Source organism: Tachypleus tridentatus, chromosome 9, assembly GCF_004210375.1.
Source record: "Tachypleus tridentatus isolate NWPU-2018 chromosome 9, ASM421037v1, whole genome shotgun sequence".
NCBI lineage: Eukaryota > Metazoa > Arthropoda > Merostomata > Xiphosura > Limulidae > Tachypleus > Tachypleus tridentatus.
In genome coordinates this window covers 99102928-99115648 of record NC_134833.1, presented here as the reverse complement: position 1 = coordinate 99115648, position 12721 = coordinate 99102928, and the positions used below count along the sequence as shown (strand labels likewise).

General features: G+C 34.8%; 1 protein-coding gene across 6 annotated transcripts in view; it reads left to right on the top strand.

The window, feature by feature from the left end:
• Positions 1–12721, top strand: part of LOC143225856 (transmembrane channel-like protein 7) — a 75095-nt gene that overhangs the window by 17812 nt on the left and 44562 nt on the right. For all 6 annotated transcript variants that reach the window (XM_076455997.1, XM_076455996.1, XM_076455993.1 and 3 more), the window contains exon 3: positions 5395–5507. In XM_076455997.1, the coding sequence (XP_076312112.1) occupies positions 5395–5507 (113 nt within the window). The remainder of the gene's footprint in view (positions 1–5394; positions 5508–12721) is intronic.

The following is a 12721-nucleotide window of genomic DNA, read 5'->3' as shown; positions in this document are numbered from 1 at the left end:
GCACCTGCCACCATCAAGGCAGGTTATCTCATTTGCAGGGTACAGCCATACATTCCAAACCCTCTCCGATGTTTCCAATGTCAGAGATTCGGCCACTCAAAGACATCATGTTGTGGTTCCCTGACATGTGCTCGTTGTGGGGGCAAGGACCACGATGCCTATGAATGTGACATGGACCCACATTGCATCAACTGCAATGGTTCTCACCCCTTCTACTTTCGTTCTTGCCCAAAATGGTTGGAGGAAAAAGAGGTGCAACGTTTGAAAATGATACATAACATTAGTTATCCTGAGGCTCAGAAATTGCTGCCCACCACTCCATCTCAGACATATGCTGCTGCACATCATTCCACAACTACAGTGGGAGTGCAGACAGATCTCTCTGTGTTTCCAAGAGAATCATTTTCAGAGCAAATGAAAAGCCTTTTCACCTCCATGGTTAAAAAAAAGGTTGATGAATCAACTTCCACACCCATCTCTGTTCCTCCCATACATTCCAACAAACCTCAAGATCCACATCCTTCAGTTTCAAATACAGGCATTTCTTCTGATACATCTTTTTCTCCCACCCCAAGAGGCAAAACAATCATTCGTTCGCATCCTCAGTCACTGGAATCCCCTTCCAATAATAAAGACCTGCCCACTCAACCCAGGGCAGGATCCATGGAGGTTGATATACCTCCTCCGACTAAGGACAGTAAGGAAAAAAGACGTGGTCGTAAACAGAAGTGTCTCCAGCCACTTCACCTACCCGTTATTAAAAATGGCCACCTTGATACAATGGAACTGTCGAGGTTTACGTTCTAATCTGGATGATATCAAAACACTGATTGCTTCCTACCATCCTGTTTGTCTTTCCTTACAAGAACATTTCTCAAACCTGCTGATACAGTCACCATTCAGCAGTTTTCTCTGTACAGAAATGACAGGCTGTGTGATGGACAAGTACATGGAGGGGTGGCACTATTGGTTCATCAGCATGTGCCCACCCTGTCTTTGTCACTCAACACACCCTTGGAGGCCATAGCCATCCGTGTTTCCTTGGGTCATACCATCACTGTTTGTTCTCTCTACCTGTCCCCTGGAGAGACATATGATCAATCAGACCTTGATGCTCTCGTTGAACAGTTGCCGTCTCCTTTTCTAATCCTGGGGGACTTTAATGGACATCATCCCCTCTGGGGAAGTGCTGCTAGTGATGCGAGGGGTCGCTCTGTAGAGTGTATGCTCTCTGATCACAATCTTTCTCATTTCAATACTGGTTCTTCCACTTATTTTCATGCACCTAGTCAGTCCTTTACCGCTATTGATCTCTCGGTTTGCTCCCCTTCATTATTCACTCATTTTTCATGGAGGGTTGACAGTAATCCACTAGGTAGTGATCATTTTCCTATCCTTTTAAGAGAGACTGGCCGTGGTTGATGCCACCCTACCCGCGTGCCCCGGTGGAAGCTGGATCAGGCAGACTGGTCCACTTTCACTGCTCTCGCAGAACTTGATCCTGCCATCGTAAATCAGCCATCAATAGACGACTGTGTGGCAGCGGTAACTGGCTGTATTATGCAAGCAGCTACTCAGTGTATTCCTTAAACCTCGACACGTTTTCCACGATATCTTCGTCCGTGGTGGAATCCTGCTTGCCACTTAGCACAGAAGGCTCAAAAACGGGCCTGGGATACTTTTTGTAGATATCCCACACTTTTGAACCACGTCGCTTTCCAACAGACCCGTGCACATGCTAGGTGGGTAAGATGTCAAAGCCAGAAGGAATCTTGGATTAAGTTCACAACTAGCATATCTTCTACCACCAGTTTCAAGATTATATGGGACAGGATTTGAAAGGTTAATGGGCAGTACAATTCTGTCTCCCTCTCGATCTTTCTCTCTGATGGTCAGAAGGTGGCTGATGTCCAGAGCATCGCTAATACTCTAGGTGAAAGCTTTTGCCAGGTATCTAGCACTTTTGCTTGTTCCTCCAACTTCTTGGCCATCAAGACTCAGGCAGAGCGTTCACCTCTTTCCTTTCAAGTTGACTGTTTTTTTTACTATATTTGTCCCTTTACACTGGTGGAACTGAAAATGGCCCTTCATTGGTCTGCCAGTACATCTGTTGGACCTCATGATGTTCATTATGACATGCTGCACCATCTATCTCCTGCTTTTCTTGATGTCCTTCTGATTGTCTTTAACCAGATCTGGCAGGAGAATGTTTTTCCTGATGCCTGGTGCCAGGCTATTATTTTACCTTTCTTTAAGCCAGGGAAAGATCCCAAGATTCCTTCAAACTACCGTCCAATTGCTTTGACGAGCTGTCTCTGTAAGACCTTAGAAAGGATGGTTAATGCTCGTCTTGTTTGGTTCCTTGAATCAAACAACCTTCTCTCGCCCACCCAGTGTGGGTTCCGACGACAGCACTCCAGCATAGACCACCTAATTCGACTTGAAACATCAATCAGAGAAGCCTTTCTCAAATGCCAACATCTTGTATCAATATTCTTTGACATTGAGAAGGCTTATGATACAACATGGAGGTATGGCGTTTTGCGAGACCTCCATACATATGGGTTACGTGGCCATTTACCCATGTTTATTAAAAAATTTTTAATGGACAGGAGATTCCATGTTCGTGTGGGTTCGACACTTTCCCGTTCTTTTGTACAGGAACTTGGAGTCCCTCAATTCTGTGTTTTGAGTGTCACACTCTTCAGTATAAAGATAAATGCCATCACTGAACAACTCCCTCTCACTATTGCAAATGGGCTGTATGTCGAAGACTTTCACATCTCATGTCAGTCGTCAAACATGAGATATATTGAGCAGCAACTACAAACTGCCCTCAATCGTGTACTGAAGTGGACTATGGTGAACGGCTTTAATTTCTCTTTAGCCGCCAACGGGGTATTCACCCTGATCCTGGACTTCATATCGGTGAAGTTTCACTGCCAGTGGTCCCTGAGACCAAGTTCTTGGGGCTTATCTTTGACCGTAAGCTGACCTTTATACCACACTTAAAGGAGCTTCGGGTAAAATGCACAAGAGCACTGACCATCCTCCATGTCCTCTCTTCTACCAGTTGGGGCGCAGATCGATGTTCAATGTTAAAGGTATATCGGGATCTTATTCAATCAAAACTCAACTATGGATCAATGGTCTATGGCTCTGCTAAACCTTCGGCCTTAAAGATGCTGGACCCCATTCATCACCAAGGACTTCGACTCTGCACTGGGGCTTTCCGTACCTCTCCAGTTCAAAGCTTATACGTTGAATCTCATGAACCTTCTCTGCACCTTCGCCGTTTGCAACTATCTTTACAATATTCTTTGAAACTTTGTTCCTTAACAAAGCATCCCACCTGGGGATGAGTTTTCCTTCCTCGGTGGGCCATACTTTTTCAGAACAGACGATCTGCCATTGCTCTGTTTGGCCTTCACATTTGGGTGCAATTGGATGAATTGGGTCTGTTCTTGGATAACATTGCAGATTCCACAGGTCAGCCCATCCCACCATGGCTTATTACAGCCCCCAAATGTGACCTTTCTTTCAGTCATCTGAAAAAGGCAGATACTCCAGATTGGAAGTACCGTCTTTTATTTAATGAACATCTTTCGAACAATCATTCTGTTCCCATTTATACAGATGGTTCCAAATCAGGTAATTCAGTGGACTCTGCTATGGTTTGCTGCGGTTCAGTAGTCACGCGTAGAATGCCCTCTACAACTTCTCTGTTCACTGCTGAACTATATACCATATCTCTTGCCCTGGATCATACTGCAGCTGAGCAGTACTCCAACTGCACTATTTATACTGACTCGCTTAGTTCTATACAGGCCCTGGAATCGCTACACACGTTGGCTCACCCTGTTCTTGTTGATATTCCAAACCGACTGGCCCATTTCTTATTAACTTCTACTTCTATCCAGTTTTTCTGGATACCAGGCCATGTTGGTATTTGCGGGAATGAGCTTGCAGACACGGCAGCTAAATCTATCTGCTCCGGCACTATCACCACTGTGCCTATTCCATACATGGACTATGGTCTTGTATTCAAGGCTTGGCTCCATGCCAGCTGGCAGTCCACTTGGAGTGAGCAACGCGACAACAAGCTTTTTCAAATAAAACCCTATATTGGGCTTTGGCCATCTAGCTTCCGTAAAGTTCGGAAGGAGGAAGTTGTTCTAACTAGACTACGCATTGGTCACAGTTTTTTAACTCATCGTTTTCTTTTATCTGGAACTGATGCACCAATGTGTAGTTTGTGTAACACTCAAATCACTATCAGCCACATTTTACTTTCTTGCCATCGTTACAATTCTCAACGACGGCAATATTTTAAACATGTTTTTTCCCAGGGTTTATCAGTAACATTGGACAGTGTTATTGGTGATGGTGACACTGTCCACCTTGATAAAGTTTTTAGTTTTTTAATGGCCATTAATCTTTTTAATCTCATTTAAGTGTTGGATGTTTATTCATTACACCTTTCTAATTGTGGTTCCTTTTTTACAGTTTCATTCTCTATAGCTCAATTTGACATTGGAAAATGGCCAGAACATTAAATAACTTGACACCAGGACTGGAAAGGCCAACTTCAGGTGACTAACGCTGCTGTTTGAACTATCCGTTTGAACTACTCGTTAGTCGTCCTGGCAAGTTGTTATTATACTTTTGATGCATATCATTTAACACTTTTTACTACTTTACCTTTTAGTACTGGCCATAATGACACATAACCCTGAACCAGGACTGGAAAGACCAACTTCAGGTGACTGACGGTGATTCTTATACTTACCTGTTAGTCTTCCTGGCGGGTTATGATCATTACCATTCTGCTACAGGAAGTCCTTTACAACTTTGTAGCTGTTATTACACTTTTGGTGCATGTCATTTAACACTTTTATTACTTTACCTTTTAGTACTGGCCATAATGACGCATAACACTGAACCAGGACTGGAAAGACCAACTTCAGGTGACTGACAGTGGTTCTTGAACTTACCTGTTAGTCTTCCTGGTGGGTTATGCTCATTACCATTTTGCTAGAGTAAGTATTTTACAACTTCTTTTACTCTGCTTTCTCTCTTAACATTGTAGACTAGGTGTCAACATTGGTTTTATACTTTTTCTGTGTTTCAATGATGTTTTGTTTTACCTTCATTTGCTTTTATGTATTTTACTACAAATACTTTATTTTTACCTTTTTACTGGATGTTTGGCACAGATAGCCTAGCTGCTTTGTGCCATAAAACACTAAATCAATCAATCAATCAATCAATTTTTTTTCAAATATCACATCCATTCATTTAATAATTACATTTGTACCTAGTCTAGTAAAGTATTTCAGCATAACTTCTAATTATTGGTTACATTGATTTGTGTATATACACTTATTTTTGTAGCCTGGAGATGATAGAACTAGTTCTCTTGAAGTTGATGAAGAAGAATTTCAGTGGCAGATGTTGGCAGCTGTTCCAAGTTTAACAGTTCCTATGGCTATGAAGAGAGATTTTAGGTAGATTATCATTCTTTTGTATTTAGTAAATGTTATTCTTTTAGTTTCACAGAACAAATCTAAATTGAATAGATAAAATTAAAAGAAAATATGTCAGTTGCAGTAGAACAGGTAACATTTAGAAAACTTTACAAATCAATGAAAGAATACTTTAAAAGTCTGACATGTTACATGGTGTGAAGAAAGGTAAATATGTACAGATGTAGATACAGAAGTTTTTTGAAGGGCAAAGTTCAGCCTGTAAAAAGGGGCAAACATAAAAGAACAATAATATATTTGTGAATTTAAAATGTATATTTGCGAGTTGACAATTTGAATTGGGGACGGAGTATTTAAGAGAAAATTTGCTGGTGCAATGAATAGTCAACCTTGAAAATATAATTTTTTTAACATGCTTGTTTGAAATTTCTACTTATTATTCTACTAAGTATTTTAATTTTTCGAGGGATGTGCTTTGTGACTTTAGGTATAAGATGCTCATAAACCTTTGAAGTAACATACTTCTTGTGTATTAGGGCAGTTTGATGTGTGCATAAGGGTGATATTAAAACATTGTTCATTATTTTGATATTTTTGATATATATCTTACACTACATTTACTGACAAAAGTAATCAGCATTTCAAAATGACATATATATATACAGCTACATACATGAACAAATCAAACTGAAAATAAGAGCTATATATTTCAAATGCATACAAGAGACTTTTTAAAAATAATTTCACAATTAGTGCTCAAAACTTTAAAGTAAAGTATTATTAAAAATAATCATACTATTCAATCATATAAAAGTTCCATTCACCTGAAAAATTAACAAGCAATAAAATTTAGATTGTACTGAATGAGTGCTAGTAAACTTTCCTCTAAAAAAACACTTTAATTATAAGAACTGTCTCTGGTAGTATAAATGCAACTTAATCAAATAACATATCTTTATCACATACATGTATTTTTTTTTTTAGAATATTCTCTCATTACATCACCAGTGTTTATCTGAAGATAATGACAAATGATTATTAAGCATAGACCAGCTAGTCGTGCTTCACCCATTGTACTCCTAAGTACACTTTAGTCTGACTAAATGTCTGAAGTAACAGTTCAACATAGATTTTAAAACAATAAAATATTTTACAGCATTTGCCTTGAAATGAGTAGATGGTCTTAATATGAACAATTCAAATTTATTTTTGGTGAAATTATATGAAAAAGACAGTAATTTACATGTGTTTTATTAACTATGACATTGTAACTACCACAAAGAATAAATCTAAATTATTTGTTTTTTCTAACTAGAATTGCTAGAGATTTTAACAGAAAATTACAATTATTTATAACATTATGGCTTCAGAATTCTTTTATTCAGTTATTCAACTAAAAATCTGAAATGTTTGCACACACACAAAATGAAATGCCTAAAACATGCATATTTTACCTAGCTTTTTAATAAACATAGAAATGATTTCAAATGATTCTCCCACCTGGTTAAGCAGAGCTTCAATAGCACAATTTTGGGAAAATGTCTCTCAAATGTCCAAATTATTACTGAATCTCTCAGACTATTAGACTCTATAGTTGTCAGTTCATTGAAATCTTTACCTTTTGTTAATTACAAGTAATACAATAGCAAACATCAGAGAATATTTATAACAAGGTTAAACATGAGGCTCAGTGGAAGGCATGAAGTTTAACCATTACTTTGTTGCTGATATCTGCATAAAGCCAAAACTTTATCTTGTTAAAAATTTATAGTTTAACCTGAGGATGTGTATAATGTAAGTGAAAAATTCTGCAGGATGTTATAATGCCTTAGAGGGTAGAAGTAAATGCTGAACTGAAAAATTGTTATGCTACATACAGAAAGTGATATTTAGCATGTGTGCATTTTTAAAAATACAAAATTGAAATTTTTATTAAAATTTGATCAATGAGATGTTTTAATGCCAAGTTTATTAATATACATTGATAATAAAGTATTATAATTAAATTTTAAATGTAAATGTAAAAGTTCATGACATATGCACTTTGACCTATTTGTTGAGAAAGGGTTAATATTGTGAGAACAAGTTACTTACTACTAGCAGGTAAATCTGTCACCTTATATGGTAAAATTTAGTATACTAATGTATTTTGAACATGGATATGACCTTTGAATGGATCAAATGTTGTACTCGTGCTCAGAGTACAAGCCACAACCCTCATGTAGTAATAAACTTAGTATTTTTCCAGAACTACAAAATCAACAGCTGTAAAATAAGGAGGAAGAGGCCATAAACATACCTGATTGTCACCAATCCATGCAAGAATAGAACTAAATAACAATAAAGAATTCAAGCAAGTAAAATTGAGAATGGACTAATTTTGGAGTCAAAAGAGACATATTAGGTTAATGTACTTATGGAAATCTTTCATGGACATGCACTTTCAGGACAGACAAATGTTAGGTTAATGGACAAATGGAAAAAAAAATCATAAACAAGCATTTTTTTAAAAATACACAGTTTTGAGGAATTTGTCCATTTAATTGGACAGCTGATGACCTCGAGTCCATCGACAAGTACACATTCAACAATTGTTTCTTGCCAGTTTAAAAATATGGTTACATGAACAAGGGCACATCATGAAAGTGAATGATTTTTTCTGTCATCTTTGGGAAATGGGATTTTTAGCTTGCAGTACATAAGCATATTCAATTTGTTTCTATTTATTAGGATTTCCTCACAAGAGAAAAATGATGTAATGAAGTTGCTTTTAATAGTGATTGTTTTCTCAGTTTTTAGAAAGTCAAAGAATGATAAAAAATATATTGCATACTGTGTGCACTTTCACATAAAAAGGGCAGGATTTGAACCCCTGGAACTTCACCTCTGTATCTGCTGTTGCTATACTTACCCTATAACAAGCCAGTATGACTAATAAAAATAAGTATTACTACATTGATCTTGCTCTATTTTACACCACATGACTAAATTAGAGTGTAGTTTTTGGCATCATTTTAGGTCTAGTACATGCCCAAAAGTTAAAGTAAATGTTAAAACATATGTTTAACAAGTTACAAATGGAAACATCAAGTTATTTTTGTCTTTCAGCTATAATATAAGCATTAGGTATTACATAGTCTTTTGTTGGTAATTCAGAATACCTGATGTTTTTCCAGCATTAAATTTGGAAGCTTTTTACTTGTTTTTTCCTATACAAATGTATTTTTTACATGTAAAGTTTGTCTGCTACTTAACTATTATGTGGAAATTGTTTATGAGTAAATTTCAACATTACAATAAAAGATGTATTTCCTCAAATTTTGTATAAGAAATGAATAATTTTTTTAAACTGTGTCAGAAATGTTCTGAAGGCTTTTCAAAAGGTGGATATGATAATTATAAAATGAGACAAAATAATATCCTTCCTTTCTGAATAAGAAATTTTAGTGTAAATTGTTATTTGAATTTTGAAGAGATTTACAATACAGGAATTATTTGTCATCAATGGGAAAAATATATTTATGATTTAAGAACAGGAAGCAGATTCTTTATTCACTTACCTTTTATATCTGTTGTATTTTTATCACTTTTTTTAAGTGAAGATGATATTGTTGAATAATTTTCAATATTGTTATCTACTCAAACAATTCTTTCATTCTTAGAGATGGTATTGTTGCTAAACCAATCTTACTTCAGCTCTGGTTTTTAATGTGTTAATCAACAATGTTTCTTTTATACACAAACTATTCATCATCATCTGTAATGAAAATTTTAAAGATTCTGTGATTTATGACAACACATTTTTCTAGCATGTAATAATATATATATATATATATTTTGATTTATTATTAATTACTAAATTAAACTTGCATATTTCTTTATGCATGTTTTTAACAAACTAGTGGTCAAACCAGTATTCCTGGAATTATATCTATATGTAGTTAATTTCAATTCAAATATTATGTTGGTTGTTTTTAAGTATGAAGCTTTTTTTCTACCTGGAAAAAAAATATTTCTGCTCTTGGGTTTAAAAGTACTAATTATTCAACTCAGGATGCAGGGTTGAAAGGTCTCCATGTGATTTACAGAGGCTTTAGTGTAATGATTGAGCTCCACTTGGTACCTGATTACATGTGTATACAGCCTCCAGAGTTATTGGGGTGGGGTGGGGGAAGAGAAACATACAATCTGATGTTCACTATCCTTGAAAATTTACTCCTAAACCCCATCATATTTAGATGTTTATTTATTTGTTTTTATATGTGAACATTGGGGTGGGGTGGGGGAAGAGAAACATACAATCTGATGTTCACTATCCTTGAAAATTTACTCCTAAACCCCATCATATTTAGATGTTTATTTATTTGTTTTTATATGTGAACAAAAGGCCGAAGAAGTGAGTAATATTTCTTTTTGTATTTATCTTGTGATTTGTCTATGAAGCATTTTACTACCTCTACTATAACTAAAAGTATACGCTAAACAATAATTATTTGTGCCTCGAAATAAACAGCCTTTTTACTAACCACTACAGAGTTAATTATTGAATTACTTCTTACTAATGAACACATATTGATATAATGTTTACATACGTAAATATAAATATTTTTTTGCAATATAAGAACTGCCATGGATGCATTACACTTCTGACAAATCATATTGTGGTTACATAATTACCATAGAATGTGTAAATCATCATCTCAGTTAACTGTAATTTGACAGTTTACTGCTTAACCATTATTTCTAATTAAATGTTTTATGATAAATCATGTATGCTATTTAAAGTCTAACAGTTTATCCCTATTTATAAAATAATCTATTATACACCTTGCTTAATTTCTTATTGTGGATGTTTTATACAGGCCACTGATGAGTGATTAAACTTAAAATTATTCTTACTTACCAAGTATTCCAAGAAATTTAATATTGCATCAGAAACAATACGTATGATGTAATACAGTTATTGCTGAAAAAATCCACACTGAAACACAACTAATTAAGGGAATAAAAACCAAAATCTTCAATATACTAGAACTTCTCATTGGATATTTTAGACTTTAACCATCATCAACAAAGTTAATAACATTTTTAAGATTATTTCATATCCAGTCATAAAAAAATTGTGGTTTCACATGAAATTAAGACTAATCATGAAATATAAAGCACTTCAAAAAAATACATATAGTTCTGAAAAGAGCGTGGTTAGTGAGAATCAAAACAACACATCTAAAAAATTCTGCTAATGATAGTAATACAACTTCTATTACATTTAATCACAGCTGAGTTGTGACTTTTCTGTCAGTAGAATTTACTTTTGTTAAAATAGCAGTAAAGTATCATCCAGTTCAATCAGTTCTTGATGAAACAAGCATAGGTGTATTTTAAATAAGCATCATAACTTCATAAGCATCCATTTTGTAAGGTGTATCCCTTATCACTTGATACATTAAACCAAATGACTATGTGGTATGGCTAAGTATACAGCTTCACCACACTTAATACTACACATCTCAAAGAACACTTAACTGTTGAAATTAGCTTTCTAATCCATGTGAACCTCTTCAGGTATTTCAAAGAGGCCATTCAGTGTTCCATCAATGCATCAGCCTTAAACTGTACTGAAGTTTTGACCAATGAATAACAGTTTCCTACACACAAGATACAACTAATCTGCAATAAGTAGTACACTCAAGAAGTATTTTGTCAAGAATAAATTGAACATGAACAACAAAGAAAAAGCAAACAAAAATGGTAGGATAGAATAAGCATCTTTATTCATAAATAAATATATATACATTTGGATTTGTTTCAAATTTACCATTTTCTTTATTAATTGTGTGGCATTTGGAATGATAATAATGCTACACTTTCAAGTCAGACAGACATCCTAATACAGTACTGAGCAAGACCAAGTTACCCACTTCAGTTATTAATTCCTATATATATCCAAGAGAGAGAGAGAAGTGTGATAACTTGTGTGAGTCGTTACACTATCCTTTGAAATGAGCCCAACTTAGCTCTACGTGAACATGACACAAAAACATAAATGAGTATGATTCTTACAGAACAATCACTATGGTTTATTACCTAGTGGATTAGCACAAGTTTACAACCTTTCCACATCATATTTGTAAGAGCACTAAGAAACTACATGTAGAATACTTGCATAAAAATTTAAGATGTCTTAAATATACATATGCAATAACTATTAATTGTTCAATGAAGTGAGCAATTCTTTCATCTAAGATGTGGAGAAAGGGGAAGATTTGTGTGGCATGTATGACTTAAAATTGTTATTTCTCAGTTTGACTTTTATTCCATCTATTCTGTGTATTAAATACAAATCAGTGTACTAATATAATCATAGGCTTTTGTATTTCCAAAAATGTAATTGTATGGATGCTAGATGATAAAGTACTATATAATCTAATAATGAAGCTGATTATGTGAATAAATACTTGTTGTAAAATTATTATCAATGTTGTAAGTGTAGCTATTAGTTTGACCACAAATTTTGATTTCATTCCTTTTAATCACTTGCTCAATCCTTTTCTAGCTGCACCTATTTTTCACACCAATAATGTTTTTTGATTAAATTACCATAATCTTACAAGAAAAGATTGTGGTTGATTTTATTAGATTCTAGAATTGTAAAGGAAAAAAAAAAGTGTAGATCACCTTTATGAACTATTGTTATGTCTTTTGAAATAAAATAAAAATAAACACCTATTAACTTTTAAATAGTGTTGGAGTAGTAATTTTTGTGGTAATTGGGAAATCAGTAACTGTCCTACACCTCATTGATATTGGCCTGTAGACTTAGGTTTTGACATTTATGGCTGGCCAATGCATTTATGGCCAATCTGCATGTGCCATCATGATTAATGGTATGATTGGTAAGAACATGAAAAAGTTTCATCAGCTTATTGCTGTCTTCAACTTCATTGACATCTGGGCACAGCACTTAAGTTCAACAGAAGTGCTGTGATTGATCAACAGATCATTCACTTTCCTTAAATTATACATATATATTTATATGAAATATTTATTGTGTCTGTTATGTTTCTTCAACATAGTTGGCAGTTATTCTAGGCTATATGCGTAATTAATGAATAACATAATACACACAAAAATTATATTGTTGATCAACCTGAAAAATTGTAAGCCACACAGCTCTTTGTATTGGGTAATTCATGTTATGATACAAATATGTTTCAAAACACAAAAAATACAGT